Source organism: Typopeltis vanoorti, chromosome 11 (genome assembly GCF_054136105.1).
Source record: "Typopeltis vanoorti isolate ZY-2024b chromosome 11, IOZ_Tvanoo_1.0, whole genome shotgun sequence".
NCBI lineage: Eukaryota > Metazoa > Arthropoda > Arachnida > Uropygi > Thelyphonidae > Typopeltis > Typopeltis vanoorti.
Window position 1 is genome coordinate 31,063,566 of NC_143559.1, and position 20,608 is coordinate 31,084,173.

Below are 20,608 nucleotides of genomic sequence, written 5' to 3' on the forward strand. Positions count from 1 at the left end.
TAAAGGTTTACGAAACGCATTACTTACGTAACTCGGATGACTGTATATCAGAAGCGCAACATATATAAAATATACAATACAATTTATAAATTAAAATATATATTGTAAACTTTCTACATATATATATATATATATATATATATATATATATATATATATATATATATATATATATATATATATATATATATATATATATATATATTATGTATTCAAGATACCAAGTGATTTTATATGAACTTGGTTTTTAATCCTGTTCCCCAAGAAAGCAAACAAGAAAGTCAAGTTTGCACCTGCAAGTCTGAGGCAACTGATTCCTAAGGTAGTGCCAGTCGAGGCAACTCGTGGTAAAGATGGATAAAGCTCTGATCACTATTCTTAGTATTTTTCTCATGTAAAGCACATCCCTTTGCGGAGATGTATGATGCTAAATATTAAAGGCAATGGTCACTACCCATAACGGTTTCGCCTTTGTTGAGGTCTCGTCAGAGGGAGCCAGACCTGAAATTGCTAAGAGTGAAGTAATGCAGAGCTCATTATGTATTTTACTAAAACAAGTTGCCACAAGGTGTTTTAACCTTATAAGTAAAATCTCTAGATGAGAGACAGATGTAGAATGTTTTAACTTGGGTATATGACTTCATATATATATAAAGTCACATATATATATATATTGGTTGTAATATACGTTAAAGATACCAAGAAATTTTATACTTGGTTTTAATCCTTTTCCCAGGTAAGCAAATCAAAGTTTTGCGAGTGAAATATATTCACTCGCAAAAAAACATCTGAGCTACTTGATATGTATCCATAATGCAAAGCACATCCCCTTTCAGGCGTGTATAATGCAATGCAATGCATAATGGGAAGGGCCACTACCCAGACCGGTTTCGACCTTTATTGAGGTCTCTTCAGTGGGAGCCAGATCCCGGAAAGGAACCAAGGTAATGCAGAAGTCATATATATATATCTCATATACAAGTAGACAAAAGGTGCTTGATCTTCTTAATAAAAATTTCTGGATGAGAGAAAGATGTAGAAAGTTTCTTACCTTGGGTGTAATATACGTTAAAGATATCAAGAAAAGATACCAAAAAGGCTGCGCTAAACGAATGGTGTTTGATGGAAACTCTTTTCTTGAATGAATAAAGTTGCAAACTGAGATGTATTGTAATGTCTGAAAGATATCATTTAGATGATTTCAGGCTGGGAAGAATTATTGGAAAGCCTGAAGAGGCTGCAGAATTACTGATATTGCAAAAGTTGGAATCTCACATAGTGTTCGATTCAGGCTCTGGGCAGCGTTTTAAACCAAAGGATCGGGTTCCAGACGTTTGCTAAGAGGTCGCCCTCGCTCTACCACGGAGCATGAAGACAGATTTTTGGTCATAACAGCAAAACGTAATCGACGCACGAAGGGCTGTATCCACAACTCATCGTAGAGCACATTTTCAGTGGTGTTGTATGCATAAAAATTATACAAGATAACACCAATGGACTAAAGTACTCTTTACAGATGAGAGTCCTTTTAGTCTTTCCTCCGATTCTAGACGACACTTGATCTGGCGTGAAAGTGGTGCTTACCATCGCGAGAATATTCTTGAAAGGGATAGGTACGGCGCCGTTGGGGGTTATAGTGAGGAGCTAATACGCGCACCGAGCTACAAGTTCTGGAAGAAGGGACTATGGCCATATCCACCCAATAAGTGAAGTCGCATCAAGGCCCTTGTAAAGAGTCAAAATGACTTCCTTATCTTTATATGTCAAGGTTCGTTTCAGCATTGCCATTATTCTCTGAGTTGAATTTACAATTTTTGCTATATACAAGATCCCTAGCCTGGTCAGTTTCTTCCAGCATAATATGATACGCCATTCGATATTTCATGATGATGTTGATAACAATGGAAAAAAAAAAAAAAGTGGACAGCAAACAAATAGCTGTCTAGTTTTATATCTCAACTGATTAGAATGTAATGATCACTCTTTACTCTATATATTCAGACGAAATGGAATTAAAAATTGCAAATTCACTTTTGGTTTTTCTTATTTAAAAAAAAAAGTAGAGCTAATCATATGAACTGAGTAACTGGAACTAAAAACGGATCGATGTTACTTAGACCTATATGCCTTTATGTAACTAATGTTCACTTCGAAAATCGTTTTGTCTCTAAAAGGATCTTATTTAAATCGAACACTGAGATGGCTGGACAAATGTTATTTAAGGTCCTAAATGCTAAACTTCAATAAAATCGGCATATTCTGTAAGGAGCTCTCATATGTTTACATACTGAACGGGATTGAGATTGGGGACAGCTGAAATTATGGCCGAAACAAGTAAGCCTATGAGGCCATTACCTTTCTTATATGCGTATAATCTTTCTCGAGTTACCTGCTTTGTGGGAAGAAAATTCATTTGCCTGCTTCTGAGACCGGCTAATTCGCCTTTAACTGAAGGTATCTTAAATGGTCGTCGCGTTTTAGTCTTTATTATATAGTATTATATTTAGTCGGTATATATATATATATATATATATATATATTTCCATACTTAAAATTATATATATATATATATATATATATATATATAATTTTAAGTATGGAAATATTTAAATTTATTGAACTGATTAAATAAAGTTTATTTCATTCTTTCAAATTTTGTCCTTTTTTTTACTCATAAAATATAAAAAAATCTTCTAGTGTTTTATTCACCAAAAGGAGACTCATGCGAGGCCGTTTAGCTCTGACCTAACTTTTTGAAAATCGTGAACAACTAATCTCTACTCTTAGCCGTCATTGGCAGATGGACCAAAGCTACCAATAATTTTAGAGATACGGAGAAGACAATATGGTAGACAGCTGCAGCCATCTCATGGTCCTAAACCTAACAGGTGTATATTATTCTCTGAAATAGTGTGTGTGTTCTACGTTAGGTTTTCTTGTATTATAAAGTTTAAAACCACAGTTTAGAAAAACTCTACTTTCCTGTGGCAGAGAGCAACTAACTAGATAACTGGCTGATAAAGAAATAAAATGATCCTTTAGTCGTCAACTAGAATTGAACTTCAATTTTAGTTCCACTAGAAATGAAATAGAAGTGAACATCTTTCTTTTGGTCTAGTGCCATGGAATCAAATGCCCATTTCTAGAGGGCTACACAGGCACGCTTTTTTTATTCATTATTTAGTTGAAATCTTTACAATCTTGGCAATAGTTTGTTTAATTAACAAGAATACGCTATATGCTTACCATTAAAAATTTGTTCAATTAACAAGAAATTTCATCTAACAGATAATAAAACTACATGTTTTAGAATTTTACACATTCATTTACTTGAACTTATAGCGGGAAAAAAAATACAATTTGCAAACTTCGGTGATATGTGGAACAAACTACAACGAGTTAAATTGTATTTGCTTCCTAATTTTTTTTTAATTCAAAATTTTCCTTTTTAAAAAAAAAAATAACGTTTTATTTTTAATTTTGAAGGAATAAAGTCCCCCCCCCCCTCTTTTGTAAGCAATGATGCAAGCAATCAGTTTTTTTTTTTTTTTGGTAAGAATCCGTGTATCCTTGTGGGAATGGCATTTACTTCCATAGTGCTAGATCAATTCTAGATCAATTCAATTCTAATCGCTTTAGGTTTTTTTTTTTTTTTTTTTTTTTTTGATTTTTTTAATAATCCGTTACCGAGTTATTCGATTTTGGGGTACACAAGTAGGTTCTCCTCCCCTGGAAATTAAGATTATAACCAGCAAGAAAATCTACCATCTACCATACAGAAAACTTACTCTGTTTCAGAACATAATAAACAGGGTTTGGGTTAGTTCCCCCTCTAACTCCTGGATGCGTATGAAATCAATAATGACCTTGGACCATCAATGACGACTAAGAATAGATTGACTATTATTCAATTCGATCTTCTAGCAGCTAAGATGCCCTCGCCTACTCCCTACAGGGGAAAAATTAAACGCAAAAGATTCTCAAAAATAGATTTGGTTAAGCCCGAAAAATCTGTTTTAGTGCGCTGGCATTCAAGTGTTGAATCCGGTGGGATTTCGTTACAAAAAGACGCGTCCCGATTAAAGCAATTTATCATTTATTAATATGTAATAATTTGAAGATGAGTTAAAGCGCGCCTGTTCATAAGAACAGAGGTCACGGGATTTTTTTCCTCGCGGACTTCTATTATTAAAAAAAATTGAAATATTTCAAAATAAAAATCGTAACTATTAACCTTATCTGAATTTTTTCGTGCGTATTCTTGTTCGATCCTTAAGTCACGTTTTACAGAAAGCCTTCATTCACCGCAAAAATATATTCATGTAGACTGCTGGTATCTATCTAGCCAGAAGTTTGGCATCGCTAAAAAAAAATAAAATAAAACTAAATAAATAAAATAAAATAAATGCAAATATAAATTTAAAAAAAAATAATAAATTAAATAAATACAAATATAAGTAAATAAAATAAAATAAGATATATAAATAGACTCCTTGTTATCTAATGAGGATATATTAACAAGTGAATTTAATTAAATAATATCTGCCTAAACAGCTCTCTGGTTAAGCAGATTATTATAATTAAATTTCTGTAAGAATATTCTTGATAAAAGTCGCTCACATGCCTAAGAAAATTTCAGTTTTCTCTCTGCTTCAAACACTTTCTTCCTTTTTTTTTTTTTTTTCCCTATTTCAAGACACAAAGTATTTTTTTCTCCAGTAGTTAAACACATCGTTCAGCTGAGGAAGTTTGAAAAGCATATGAATTACATCCATTTTCCCCAACTTGATGTATCCAGATTAGGAGACCATGGCATGAATACAAATTGCCCTATTAAATAGGACATGAAACTTCTTCATATAAGTTCTTTTCAAATTTGCGAAATCTCTCTCTCGTATTGGAGAAATAATTATTAGAAAGGGGAGGGGATTAACATTTAAAAATCATTTGATATTCTACTTCTCTAACTACTCAATGTTACTAATGTATCATAGGTTTACAACTTTCTAAAAAAAAAAAAAAAACTATTTACTTTTTTCGCCATGGAATTATTTCTTCCCGGAACATGAAATTCGCCATAGGAGCACAAAATGAACTTCCAAAATTAATTTTCTGTGAAACTTGAGCATTTAATGATCAATGGCACTTCAAATGACCAAATAAACGCATATAAATCAGAAACACATTCCAAGCAAAAGCCGACGCATCAGGACAAGATGTGTATATTTGGCACAAATTACAAAAATAATTGGCGACCACCTGTACTAACAATCACTGAAGGATTCAAACTCTCTGTAATACAAATGACCAACAGTGGAAGTTGTATCATCTAATAAATTACAATTCAGTCTGCTCCATATTTGTCAAATCTCCACATCTGCCAAAATTGAACGCATATGTTGCGTTCAATTTTGGCAGATGGCACAGGGGAAATGATTCGCAGTGTAATGAAAGACTTCTCCGTAGTTCTGCATTAATGCCATAACAGCTCAGTACAGTCCATAATAGTCAATCTCAGAAGAGCTTCATGGATCATAATCCTATGAAACACTTCTGGTATAGAATAATATGCTGTGCAGGAAAAGGATTACCAAATATGTTGAGTGACTGTTTCATAGCACTCCCTCTGGAAAACGTGAGAGGACCGGTTCCACGAGGTGAAGTAGCTTTGAGAGGTACAGGTTGAATTGTATGTATTCTTCTCACCTGCAACACGTTTAAGTGGGTCTTTAACAATTGTCGTAAGACTGAAAGTTCAACGAGCTCTCTCGCTCCCTAGTTAAGCACAGACAAAGTACTTAAGACAGTTAAGCTTTAGGTATCAATATCCGCAAATGGGGACTTTCGAGCCATAATACTGTAGCAGCGTCCCATGCAACATAACCAGCTACAAATCACTATTCCTCAGTTTGTATGAGAAATTTATAAATCGCATATAAATAAAAGTAACATTAAATTCTCTCTCTCTCTCTCTCTCTCTCTCTCTCTCTCTCTCTCTCTCTCTCTCTCACACACACACACACACACACACACACACACACACACACACAATAAACATATTAGTATTCACACCGAGCTGAATCCATCATAATCAGACACTCAACAGACTGCATTTCTTCGAAAGGCTACTACGCCGATAGAATTACTCACCCAGATCACAAATTCCTTGGTTATTTAATTAATGAAAATCATTTACTGTTTTATTTTATTTAAAAAATACTTGTGTTTGAACCTTCACCACGATCGATAAAGGGGGAAAAGCCCTGCCAAAATGAATAGTAATTTGATTAGCCGACGCAAAGGAAGGAGTGTAGTGTTAAAATTTTCAAAATTCGACCGTCTCAGGTTTGCATCGTTTTGGAGCACTGTTTTAGAAATTTCGCATATTATGACACAGTGTACAATACAGTACTTATAATCGTGTTCATATAAAATTATTGAAAATTATTGTATCCACAAACGTATTTTGAACTCAGTACTACTCCATTATGTATTAATAGCATGTCAATATGCTGAGTACTAATGTACGGAACTAATATACACCTCAGAAAAATATGCGTTGAATAGATTGAATAGATATTTGGAGCGTTCCTCGTTATGCTTTCATTAAGTCTGTAGCGAAAAATTTATGTATAGACCATATATTAAATTTCATAATGGAATTTAACGATTCCTTAAATTCTATTTCGTATAGGATTCGCTAACTGCATTTCATAAAAAAAAGAAAGAAAAATGTTTTCTTGCCAAGAAATTACACTCTTGTTTTATCCTTGTTTTTTTTTTTTTTCTTTTTTAAATTCACCCTTTCAGTTGAGTAATACTTGTATTTTTTTTTTTTCCCTATACAGTATTACTGTTCAATGAATTTCCACATCAACCGTATACCTATAATATACGGCCAAACGACACCTAATATAAAGAATGTAACAAAATTATTACTATTATTACGTGACACATCCAATTAGTCCAATGCTTAATGTTACAGGTACTCTCATCGTGTGAGGGCACTCTACTCCACTACACATAACCCGCTGTCTTCCCTACTTAATTCTCCACCGACACAACGACACTACTACCATCTACCGTACACCATTACCAGCAATAGTATTTTTTTTTTTTTTGTCTGTAAATTGCGTGTGTCCTGTTGACCTACGAATTTCGCAGGAAAACCTAATTAAAAAAAGATCTGAGAACTATCAGAATGTCAATAGTTTTATTGTTTTTGCGTGCATTTGTTTTTTTAGGTGCGTATTACATTCATCTGTTTCGTGCTCTGTTCATAATGCTGCTTATTATACCGTAATCTAACAAAATGGATTTTATTGAAACTTCATATTTGGGGTTCCCAATCATAATTTGTTGAACTATCTTAAGCTTCTTTTAAATTATAACGACAATCCCAATGGAGAAATTTTGTAAAGCGATTCGAAAAAATGAAAGTAATGTCTCCGCTTTAAACAGATGGGATTTAATGAAATTTTAATACTCATCATCATCATCATGCGTATCAACGATTTAGGCCTAGCATGGCCTATTCCGGCCTTAGAAGTCATCGTTGAATCGTTTAAGAGGACGTCCTGGTTTTCTTTTTCCTAATGGCTTGTACTTTAAGGCTTGTTTTGGTAATCTTTCTGTTTTCATTCTTTGAACGTGTTCCATCCATTTATGTTTATGTTTTTTAATTTTTTCTATTACTGGTTCTTGGTTTAATTCTTTCATAATATCTTCGTTTCTTTTGTGATCAAATAGGGTATACTTTGCAGTTTTTCTCATAAACTTCATTTCTGCTGTTGTTAATCTTTGTTTGTCTTTTTGATTAATTGTCCAGATTTTGCTTCCATACATTAAGACTGGTAGGGCTAATGTATTGTATACTTTTAGTCTGGTTTGTTTTTGAACTAGGTTTGGTTTAAATATAGAGTTAATTACACCTGTTATTTTTAAATATTTTGCAATTTTTACGTTTATATCTTTTTCATATGTGATCTTACATCCTAGGTAGTTAAATGAATTCACCTGTTCTAAGATCTTGTTATCTATTACTATTTTAGTTCTTGCTGGATCTTGTCCTTTAAAGGCCATAGTTTTTGATTTTTCTGTTGATATTATCATACCAATCTTTGGGTGTCTCATTTAGATCTAAAATAGCTTTCTGTAAGTTATCTTCAGAATTTGTAATTATTATTTGGTTATTGGCAAAAAGGAGAATGTTTAAGTTCGCTGTAAGAGAAAGTTTAATTCCTTGATGTAAATTTTTATTCCATTGTATTATTATTTCATTTAAGTAGATATTAAAAACGAGTTGCTGAGAGGGGGGGCATCCATGTCGAACCCCTTGGTTTATCTCTCTCGTATATGATAGCTCGTGATTTAATCTTATTTATATTTGATTATTTTCATATATACTTGTGATAGCTTTTAGGATATTATTTGGTATTTGTCTTTCTTTTAATATGTTAAATAATATGTTTCTTTTAACTTTGTCAAATGCTTTATCAAAGTCAATAAATGCAATATGTGTTTCTAAATTGTATTCTCTTCTTTTCTCAATTATTAATTTTAGGCAAAAGGCCAGGTCTATACATGATCGTCCTTTTCTAAATACATTCTGTACTTCTAAAATAAAGTTTTCGGAATATTTCATTAGTTTGTTATTTAAGATTCTGCTATATATTTTGTAACATGAATTTAGTATACTGATACCTCTATAGTTTTTAGGGTCATCTCTATTACCTTTCTTAATGAAAGGAATCACAATTGCTTTTTTCCATTCTATTGGGGGGATACCAGTTGAGTAAATTTTATTTAAAAATAATAAGAGTCTTCCTTTGAATCTTGTTCCTGCGTATTTATATAGTTCTGAACCTAGCTTATCTTCTCCAGGTGATTTTCCGTTTCTTGTTTCTTTGAGGCTGATTTCTAATTCTTCTTCAGTTATTTCCTTTTCATTTTCGTTAATTGTTTGCCAGTTGTCTTTTTTAAAATATTTGTCTGTCCACAATTCTGTGTAGTAATTTAGAAATTCTTCTAATTTCAATTGAGTGTTTAATTTTATGTTTTCTTTGGTATCTGCATTTAAATGTTTCAAAATTTTATACACATTGGGTCTTATTTTATATAAATCATGTTCTAAATTAGAAACAAATTTATTCCATGATTCTCTATGTCTTTTTCTGACTTCTCTTTTAGCTATGGCTCTTATTCTTGTATATTCTATTTCATCTTCTAATCTTTTACTGCTTAACCATTTGTGATAAGCTTCTTTCTTCTTTTTTGATTATTTCTTTCATTGTATCATTCCAGATCTTCAGTTTTTTCCTTTTATTGAATTTTTTGGTCTTTCCTAAGCTTTCAATTGCTGCTGCATTTAGTATCGTTTTTATATTAAGCCATTCTATTTCTATTTCTTCATTTTGTTTTATTTTATCTATATATTAGTTAATTCTTTGTTCATATAGCCATTGTACATTTGTGTCATTCAATAGTCTAGTTTTATAAACAAATGTTTCAATTTTTCTTTCTGTTCTTGATACTTGTAGCCATTTAGGTGGTAATCTTAATTTTATTATAACAAGGAAGTGGTCACTGCTTATTTCATATCCTCTGTAAACTCTAACATCTAGTGAAAATTTTGATGTCTTTTCATATAAAGTAATCTAATATTGATTTTCATCCTCTTGGTGCCCAAGTATATTTATGTATGTCTTTATGTTTATAGAAGGAATTCATTATTTTTAGGTTATTATAAACTACAAAGTCAATCAATTTTTTACCATTCCTGTTTAGAGTATGTTCTCCATTGTATTCCTATATTATTATTAATTTTCGTGTTTCCAATTCTTGCATTTAAGTCTCCTGCTAAAATTATGTAATCATTTTTATTTATTTTATTATATATGTTTTGTAGCTGATTATAAAAATCAATATTATCCTGTTCTCTTCCCTCTTCTGAGGCATATAAACCAATTATTCTTAAACAGCCTCTATCTATCTATTTTTATTCTAGCTCCTATTATTCTTTTTCATTCCATAATTTATAATATTTAAATGTTTTGAAAGGGAATTATGAATCCAAATCATGACTCCTGCTTGTGCTCTTTGGTCTCTGTCAACTCCACTGTATATCACATTAAAATTTTCATTCTCATGGTTCCTTTTAATTTCTTTTTTGTTTCAGTGATTACTGCTATTTTAAAATTTCTTTCATTTAATAATTGGTCTAATTCTATTTCTTTATATGCTATTCCTCTTACATTCCAATTTGCTATGTGTATTATATTTTGTCGTTTCCATTTTTGTTTTACCTTTTCCATTCCAAGGTCGTTTCCTATAGATTCAATCCGATTATCTTTTTCTGTCAGCTTACTAGTAGAATTTTGTTCTCCATGTCAGGGGACTAGCCTGACGATGGAATAGTTCAGTGGTAGAGCTTCTACTTTAAGGCTTCTGAACTCGCCTTCTTCCTAATTTAAACCCATAGGAGGAATAGGGTATATTAAAGGGGGAAAGAGTAGATTATAGAAGAATTATAGTAAGATTTACAGAGAGGGCATAGTTGTAAGGCCAGAAATGAAAAGACCCCATGGCCCTCGAGTACTCTAATAGCATAGGGGTCATAAAATAAGAAGAGTTGGCTGATAAGGCCTTATAGGAAAGATTAAAGTAAGTGGATCTTCCTCAAAGTAGTAGAAGGAGAGAGGATAGATCCAGCTAGGGGTCCATGGGAGTGCCGCTTCCCTTACAATCAAGATGATTGCCCTTTATGGCCCTGTTGGTCCACGAGTCCTTATTCAGTATATTCGGACCACCCCACCACACACACACATGGTGGACTCCCCTATCCGCCACCCAGGCGATGCGCTCTCTAGGAGTTACAGGGTCCCCCGAAAGGAAATTTTAATACTAAAACGTGTTATTGAGAAACGCTTTTTTTTTTTTTTTTTTATGATCGGTTTGGATAATTTCCACACAGGACAGAACGCTTTATTACTGTCGTAGCGCGGTAGAGAGAACGCTGTGACATTTTACTCATCGGAAAAAGACCCGAGTTCAAATCAGTCTGGTATGCAAGGAACATGTAAGAACTTCCAAGTGAAAGTGAGCTAACTGGTTTCATATACGAAGGATGAAGGGTTGCCCTCTTCCTGAAACGTATGTTTTTCAACCTCCAAAACAGACAAACCGGGCAGAGAACAGACACAATTAACAGATGTAATTTAGCATCTGATAGCCTTAGTTGCTCTGGCCTTAATTCGAATCACTTCTCGGCTAGCCGAATGGATAGCGTGTTATCCATCCTCTAACCAACAGCTGTGGGTTCAAATCCCGCCGTGGACGTGGATGTTTTGTGAATGTCCTTGGGTAGCAATTGAATTTCATCCCTGGTGCCCTGGTGAGAGACCATCCTGCTTACCGCAAACCTCAAGTAGCCTGAAAAAGTTGGTTTCTAGAGAAGGGCATAGAGATTATATTAACATTTATCCATCCCATGGTGTTAACATTAATATACTATAGTCCGAAACAAAAGTATTTCTTGCGTCGGATTCAGATTTAAAAATAAAAAGACTTTCTAATTAGCAAATAACATTCTCAACGATCCCTCACATTGCAACTCGAATGTGACACAGAATTTAGGCCATTTCTTTAACTGAAGTCTCTTGCATAATTAATCGTTACCCTCGAAAAAGAATCCCAAGTAATTAATATTCGAAAATTGTTGCAACCTAACTGAGGCTGCTCCCATGTTGCCATTTGCTTCATCGTATGCATGCGTGTAGCAGTCATATCGTCGAAAGTGCACATCTCATGATAGACTCGAATTTTAAACAGAGGCAAATATTTCTAGCCAAACTCCAGTGTTTGGCTACTGCATATTCATCAGTGACGCGTGCGTGTAGAATATCCTCAATGTAAAATTTAAACTACTACAGAAGAATACGCTAATGGCTAAATAATCTAGGAAGCGTACTTACTCTACAGACGGAAGTGACACTTTTTAAGTCATTTCAGGTCTCCACTAACTTATACTGGACAAAAGCAGTCCCCTAACGACTTTCGCAAACATCTATAACACGGTGGGATTCGGTCTCGCGATTTGTTGCTCGGAGATAGAGAAGAAAAGCTGTCTATCGCGGAATATACGAGAACGTACAAAAATTGGAAAAGCAAAGGCTTTTCTAACATTTATAGTAACTTAAATGTTTCAAACTGAAACTAGTAAAACAATAAATAATAATATACGATTTGTATACTAATACACGATATCGACTCTCAATATAATAGAGGGCCACCATAATAGCCTCCAATAATAGATTCACTTAACGCTCCATGTTTAGAAGCAAACTTTAGGGGGGGGGAGTCAAATATAATGTAATCTCCTTTTTGCCTTGTCACTGCTGCCCAAAGCTGGAAGCATTTTTTAATGTATTTGATAAGTCGAAAGGGTTTCCTGTGGAGTAGTTCTTTCAACTCAGGAGTAGTAGAGATCAAATTCTGAACGGCTGATGTCACTCTGTACTGAAGGGGGGGGGGATTGAGGAAGTACTTAGTATTCATACTTTTTTTTTATAAGATCGGATTCTTCAAGCGGAAACATAAGGTCTCGCAAAGTCATGCAAAATAAGGGCTTGAGCAGCGAACATGTCAGGACTTTACTTCAAATTTTCGGACACAAAATGTATGACAAAAACTTCATTTCATTTTGGTCGTCAGCTATTATCATCATAACTTTCGACTGTTGGCACCGACATTTTTTCCCTGCTTTTTAGAAAAGAAGAGATTGGCTGTTCCCACAGTTTTGATTTCAAAACCTCTATCCGTGTTTCGCCTATGACAACAATTCTGTTCAAAAACTGTTCGCTGTCGGTCTCAAAACGAAGCAATAGTTCTGCAGTCTTCTTGGAAACTGCTTACTGGTCTCTTGGGGTGTGTATGACTCACTTAGCAAAACTTTTCTCTTCATGAAAATGTCAGTCAAAATGCTGAAAAGAGATGCGATTGACATATTTGCTTCGTTTGTGATTCATTCATATGTTTGGCGCGGATCTTCTTCCGTCAAACAGTTGACAATAACCACTATTGAAAGCTTTCCACGTCTTGGCTCGTCTTTAATGCTTTTAATTTTCCTCTAACATTTTAACAAAACGATTTACGATTTACAAAACGAATGCTGCTCAAGAATTGCTGCATTTGTATTTTACATCGAAAGAATTTCATACTTCTCGAATGTTACTGTACGTTAGGAAGTGGTTCTTTGCAAATTTTCCTGAACTTTGAGTTCATGCATGTTTAGCATCTTCTAACTAGTTTTTTTTTTTTTTTTTACTTGCAAAATGGTCCTAGTCTCTTCAAACTTGGGGATGAATATTTTTACTGTTATTCTAATAGGAATTTTCCAGCACTCATATTTCACGAAATTATGATGAATTTAAATACCATAGCTGTACCGTAAAATCTTTTTGATAAGTACAGGATTGTCTGTTTACGTCATCTTTCTGATTGCTGATTTTACAAGTTACTAACTACCCTAGCTAAGGATAGTACATATTTCTCTTAAGTATGCGTGAATTAAAAGACAAATACAATCTGAAGTAAATTGTGCATTTTGGGTAAAAAATACAATTAAAACTGGAAAATCTTTCAGAAGCACCATGCATATCACTGCAAGTGCTAATAAAAGAGGGGGGGGGACTGGACATACAAAACGAAATACTGAATGCATTTTTCCTATAACCAGAGTAGATGTTTCATTACATAAAGAACGGGAACTTTCTTTGAGCTTTATTCGGCAATTTTAAAAAATTATTTCTCACTATTGTTTTGAGTCCACACACTTTCATCAGTGCTCAGGTAATTTCACGAGTCGAAATGATGAAATCTCAAAGAATCTCTATTTCTTGTTGTCACACGCAAAGATTTTTTTTTACCTACTTCAACGCGATTAAGTTTAGCAATGTTGGTTGCTCTTTGTGTCCTTTCGCTACACTGCCTGCTGTTCTAAGTTTGGACAAACATGTTCGAGATTTGTTTCATGAACAGTCCACTACTGAAAAGTACTGACGTCTATTTATGTATATAGTCGTCTACGTAAATCACTTTCAATCTAGAAACACGATGTGATCATAATTTTTTTTCCCTTCCAGTATGGAGGCATGGTTTTTCATCTCTAAAACATACAAAGCCAGAACATTGAATCCTATGGAGATAGGATTAAATGTTCAATGTTAATTTACTGGCGGCATGCCCCTTACTGTAATTTTGTATCCTGATACGTCGAAAAACACAGTACGAGCTTTTTTTATATATAATCCATTTTCCTTTGTTTCAGGTTCGACTTGCCCTTTACTGTGGAGATGATATCAAATCTTTCTTTCCTTCCTGCCCGAATGCTGTGGAGACTATTATGTGGAGTCGGCCTCTGGACATGCATCGGTTACTTTGTTTTCAGGTTGCTTAATCCACAAAATATTGATATCTTTTCCACATCGGTATCGCGTATTGCACCTTCCAATGCGGTATTACTTACTACAGCTAGCTTCCCACAAGACGCTTTAACAGCAGAAGATTCAGTGACGACCAATTCTTCTGTTTCAACGGATTTACTTCTGAATCTGGTGGCAAAAGTAGACAACAGTTCGCATGTTACAGAGAAAGATATTCTTCAGCTGTTGATAAACAAGCATGTCAACCTTCCCCTGGAGTACTGGATGAGCGCTCGACTTCAAAACCATGCCAGAAAATGCGCAAAACTTCCTAGTATTTATGACCTAGAATTCAACAACGTCTATTGGCAACGTTTCTCCAATCTTGGAGCGTTGTTTTACCTTTATGACGCGTACTATGACAACAGACGTGGAGTTGCCCAAGGTCCACTTGTACGAATTCTGACAATGATAGACAAATTAAAACCGCCTCCTGTAACGTGTCAGCTGTGGTTCGAGAACGTGACCAATCCCATTTACACCGCAGGAATATACGTTACTTTATGGAGAAAGTCCTGGGGAAACTACCAGAACGGTATTCTACAACCGTATTTTATTTCCTGTCCTGTTCCCGAAAAGCAGTCCAAAGGTCTGGTGCCTAAGGCCATATCTTTAGCTTCCAAACAGTGCAAAACTCCAAATAATCTACTTCGAGTGATATACAATCCTTTGAACACACCTAAGAAACAAGACTTTGCAGTGTGTGTAAAAGGTTTAGATTTCTTATATCATGACATTAGTGTTCGGTTAGTTGAGTGGTTAGAATTAATTCGAATACTCGGAGCTAAAAAGGTTTTTCTTTATGAAATTGAGATTCATCCAAATATATCAAAAGTGCTCAAATATTATCAGAGTATAGGATTGGTGGAAATGACACCAATCACACTTCCTGGTCTTCAACCTAATTTTCCTGGTCTACGTCACTTGTACATGAAACTGAAATTCATCCATAAACGGCAGAATGAGCTAATACCGTACAACGATTGTTTGTACAGAAATATGTACAACTTTGAATACCTGGTCCTGTTGGATGTAGACGAGGTTATCTTGCCCCTCAAAGACGACACTTGGAGTGACTTGATGAAGAGAATCGTTCGTCTTCAGAAGACCCCACAAGCTAATTATTACGTACGAAATGTATATTTTTTCGATGATGTCGAGAACGGCAGGGAACTAGAGCACGAGACTCATGAACTTGGCATTCCTCGTTACTTGCATATGCTTCAACACGTCTATCGATCCAAGAATTTTACGAAACCCAGGCATTACGTGAAAAGCTTCTACAACATCGGTAGAGTGGTGTCGCTTCAGAACCATTTCCCAATAAACTGCCTTGGAAAGTGCATTTCGTTTCCGGTCGACACGAGTTTGGCACAGTCACAACATTATAGGAAAGACTGTGTTGATGATTTAAAGAAAACGTGTAAACGGGATTTTCGTAATCATCTTGTTAGAGATACTCTAATATGGCGATACAAAGAAGAATTAACACGTCGAGCAACAAAAATCCTTTTGTTGTTAAAGTTTCTGCGATAACTGCACATCATTCATTTTTGCGCGTCGTTCGGTAAGAAACTTCTCACTAACAGGCAAAACGAAGAGAGACAAAAAAAATTCAACACTGTGTGATACTTAATAAGTTATTATTTATAGGAAAACAGTTCACTTTTTTTAAGAATGTTCTTGCATCTGTTATATTTTCATGACCACCTCCGAAGGTTTCACCATCTACTCAAAGTGGTGAATTTAAATGTCATAAAGGAGAACAAGTCGTACATCATTTCAACACCAATAATTAAAGTACTCAGTGGGCACTACAACTAACGAAGAAAAAAAATATTAAAGAATGCTTGGGATTCTACTCAATCACCCAAGCACAAAATGCGAAAGAGAAAGATTCTCCTTGATATTCAGACATGTGAACGGAGATTGTAATTAAGTCACGGCTGGAGCCAAAAGGAAAAAACGGAAGCCAAAAGCTGTTTTTGTCTAAGCTCAAAGATCGAATTATCAGAAGAAAGAAGACTTCTACTAATATATATTTCAATCATTCCGCTTACAGACTAATAAGCTTATCTTTAAAATTTCACTGTGTAAAATAAAACTGAACTTTGTACAAAAAAAAAAAAGATAAGAGCAATAAAAATATTAAATATTTTCGTTTAGGTTTGTACTAAAGTATATTAGGCATAAGAAAATAATGGGTATCTATTAGAAAATTATATTTCAAGCGAATACAAATATAATATTCTCTAGTTTTGCTTATATACCAGATAGTTATCGTTTTGAAATGCAGCTTACCCCACTACAAATATTGTATATCAAAACGATAACTATCTGGTATATAAGCATGTGATTTAGAAACAGTCAATGTTTCTAAACCTAATACACAAAATTTACTGTTGAGAAATGTACGCCTTGCTGTCGAGCCATAACTCTTTTTATTGTCTCGTGCAACTCTGTAAAGAATAGTTCTGTTTATTGCACGAACTTTGATAATGTCTGATGTTCTGCTTCGCAGGATAAAGTATATGTGAGTGTATGACAAGCCCAAATTTATGGGTGACAAACCATACGATCTCGCGGGGGAAATGAAGGGCACAACCCCTATGCAACAATCTAGGGCGTGCGAATACGTATCAGCAAAACCATAACCGTTTGTCACTTCATTCTTTATTTATTTATTTTTTTTTTTTTTTGCTTTGGAAAAAGCAATGTCCTGCGCCTTCACTAGACATCGACGTAAACAACTGAATAATGTTCTGCTATATCTTTCAGTTCAGTCACATTCAATAAGTCTGACAAATTTATCGGAGCAGAACTTGGCTTCCTCTACAAGAAAACCAAAAAAAGAAGAACAGAATCACCCAAGCAAAAGAAAAAATTGTCCTGAGCGTTAATCATGGACGAACGAAGCCATTAAACTGGCTTACACGTAATTAATCGTCATTGCAGAGGCTTACACGTAATCTAGTTGTTCATCTCATATTTGAGCTAATAAAGTACACGCACTAGAATCAACAACTCCGGCGTGATAGCAAAACAGCCGCTTCATTGGCTCAAATTTGACAAAGCTAATCAAGTGGCTTCCAGTTAGCACGACTGAGGTCATAGTGTGTTGAACCCTGTCCACGTCATTGATCCACAGTTAGTGGAATGCGGAGCAGACACTAAACCAAACAGGCATGCTAAGAAACATGTTTCTCTCCTAGGGTACCTTTTGAATGCCGCCAAGCGAAAATCATACCGAGTTTCATTACTCCCCACCACTCAACATTCATTTACATCCAAACTGTTTTATCATTATTATTATCCCTCTCATTTCATCATTTTTTTTTTAATTCTCATTCAAATAGATTTTTTTCCTCAGTTTAATTTCATAATCATTGTCATCTTTTAAATCTGGATATGGTATTTGATGATGAGTTTTATGATAACTACGATAAGTATCAACCCCGTCGATATTTTACCTCGATCCACTGGCGGATCGAGATACTGCAGAGGAAGATGGAGCTATAGAAAAGATATCTCAAATTATTATTATTGATGACCAAAGATTTCGAGCCAATAATTCAAGTGGAGGTAAATGTGCTTTGTTGGATGCTTTTCAATGTATCCAACACAGACGAATTCTTCTTCAACATTTACATTTTCAGCAGAAACAAAAAGTGGATAAATCATTTTGAACCCAATAGAAAGTGACAGTCTTTGAAATACCAACACAAAGATTCGCCAGTATGAAACAAGTTCGCCAGCGTAAGCTGAACCGTGACTGATCAGCGTATTGCAAATTCATTCCAAATAGTTCAATGAGTCGCCTGGGAACGCTATGTTGTAACAACCTAAAAAACTGAAGAGCCAAATTTGAAAAGTTCATCCTACAATGCAGCAGCTTTTTCTCTAAAATGACAATTAACAGCTTTACAGACACACGAACTACCATACTGCGTTGGTTTCATTGTCTTGAACAAGTCCATTACGGAAGGAGGAAACCAGCCCGCCTAAAGTGGAATCTTTCATTTTCCTTGAAAAAAAGAATTTAATAAGTTTATGAGAAGAAAATTGTGGACATTTCTGAGGCAGCATGAAAGAATGAACAGAACTGGGTAAATCAGATCGAAGTTGTCTTCATGAAAGCAAAATTCTGCCAAGTGCTGGAAAAGCTCCACAAGTGTTTTAATATTAGTTTTAAAAAGAGTACCGAAATCACAATGGAATTCCAATTCTGCTTACAGCAGTGTTTTCCAAATTTTCAGTACCCGCGTACCCCATTTTAAAATTTCAGTATACACCAGCGAAGCAAAGAAAGAAGTTTGGTAGAATCTATAATAATATTTCATTTCAAAACGAAAAATTATAAATGCGGTAATGTTTTAACATTTATATTATTATTATTACACCTCCAAGGAGTCCAAGGAATTATCGAGGGAGGCACTCTATCCTGCAACACAGTCTCCACCACTCAGTCCACCAACAACTATATGCAACGCCATCTACCGCTTATTACCATCACTAGTATTTTTTGTCTGTACATGCGAAACGAACACCTATCACACTTTGAGAAATACTGGTTTAGAAACTAATGGCCAATCATTCATTTTAATAACAAACATCGAAAAATAAATAGTTCTTTGATAAATATATTCCACTTTTGATGTGTGTTTTTAATGGAAAAAAACCCTTCAATCATCTGGAAGTTCTTGAAAGGACCTAAAAATCGCTAGATGTTTTTTCTACCATGCAAGAACTATGGAGAATTATCTTCGTTATTCGGTGAGTCACAGAACATTACTCGGTTGTTAAAGGATCTTGACAGCTAAGGGAGTGAGTAGTTTGACCCAATCACGAGAACTTCAGTTGATTCTAAGATAATCGCAATATTCTTTACAAGCATATTTTCACGTTCTTCTATAGGAAGCGTTAATCAAACCTGTAAGCATTTCTGAGTTCCCCGCTCGGGCGAACCGAGCGCTACTTCGTTTGCCCGAGCCGGCCAAAGGAGATCACGGGCATCATGTATTGGCGATCATTGTAGATGCTCAGTCGTAGGTCGTATGCAATGTGTAGTGTCTGTTCTCAAATCGTCTACTCAACTTCCCCCCCACCAAGATTAAATCCTGAGTGCACCACTCAGGATTTAATCTTGGGCGGGGGGGGTATCTATATGTATCTATATGGCCCCTAATATCTATATGTGTATCTGGACGATTTATCTGGTTCCGAGATGGAAGAAACCAGTTTCCAGAACAAAAAAAAATAATAATAAAAAAAATAATAAATAAATAAACGAACTTATATAAATTAATCATTTTCGACAATATTTTTGAGAAAACAAACGGGGGGATAAAATATAATAATAATAAGCTATTTATCATATTAGTATTATATTATTTACAGAAATGTGCAGAATGATAAAATAATCAAGTACGGTTGAATCTTATGAGTTTCAAGTAACTATTTTCAGCTTTGCTGAATTCCGGGAAAGAGGGGGGTGGGGGCTTTTTTAGCTTGCAGTCTTGGAAAATTATCTCGCTTCCTCTAAGAAATGTAATATCACTACTACATTTCTTCTAAACTAACTGAACCTTCAGATCATTCGATGTTTTTCCTATTTTAATACCGTCAATTTATATTTTCCTATTTTCCTATTTTTTTATGATTTTTTTGAATTTTTCATGATTTTCCTATTTTAATACCGTCAATTTATATATGATCGATTCAATCGTTCACAGTTACTCCTTCCACTTTGATAACTTAACTTACATTATGTTTTTGTTTTAAATCAAAAGGTATAGTTGTGCATTACTCTGTAAACAGGATTCATTTTACAAACCAAAAGATAACATATAATACATTCTATCAACAAAATACACAAACGATTGCGAATGTTGTGCTTTGTTATTCATTTCCAAACTAAGTAGGTCGTTCACTGAATAATAACTTATATAACTTTATAAGAGTAAACGTATTAGCCATAATTACTTTCAATGTAAACATAATGAAATAATATAATACAAAACAAAAACATAACATAGCACACAAAAAAAAAAACTGGAATTACCGTACACCATAGAAATTTAGTTAATCTGCTGGCTCATTATCACTGATCAGTTGCGACTGGAGACCAA

At 34.4% G+C, this 20,608-nt stretch overlaps 1 protein-coding gene across 1 annotated transcript in view; it reads left to right on the forward strand.

The window, feature by feature from the left end:
- Nucleotides 1-16,637, forward strand: part of LOC150101410 (uncharacterized) — a 46,834-nt gene extending 30,197 nt beyond the window's left edge. Inside the window, exon 2 of the mRNA XM_090400379.1 lies at nucleotides 14,327-16,637. Within this exon, the coding sequence (XP_090256505.1) occupies nucleotides 14,352-16,016 (1,665 nt within the window). The 5' untranslated portion in view covers nucleotides 14,327-14,351 and the 3' untranslated portion in view covers nucleotides 16,017-16,637. The remainder of the gene's footprint in view (nucleotides 1-14,326) is intronic.
- Nucleotides 16,638-20,608: the final 3,971 nt, after the last annotated feature.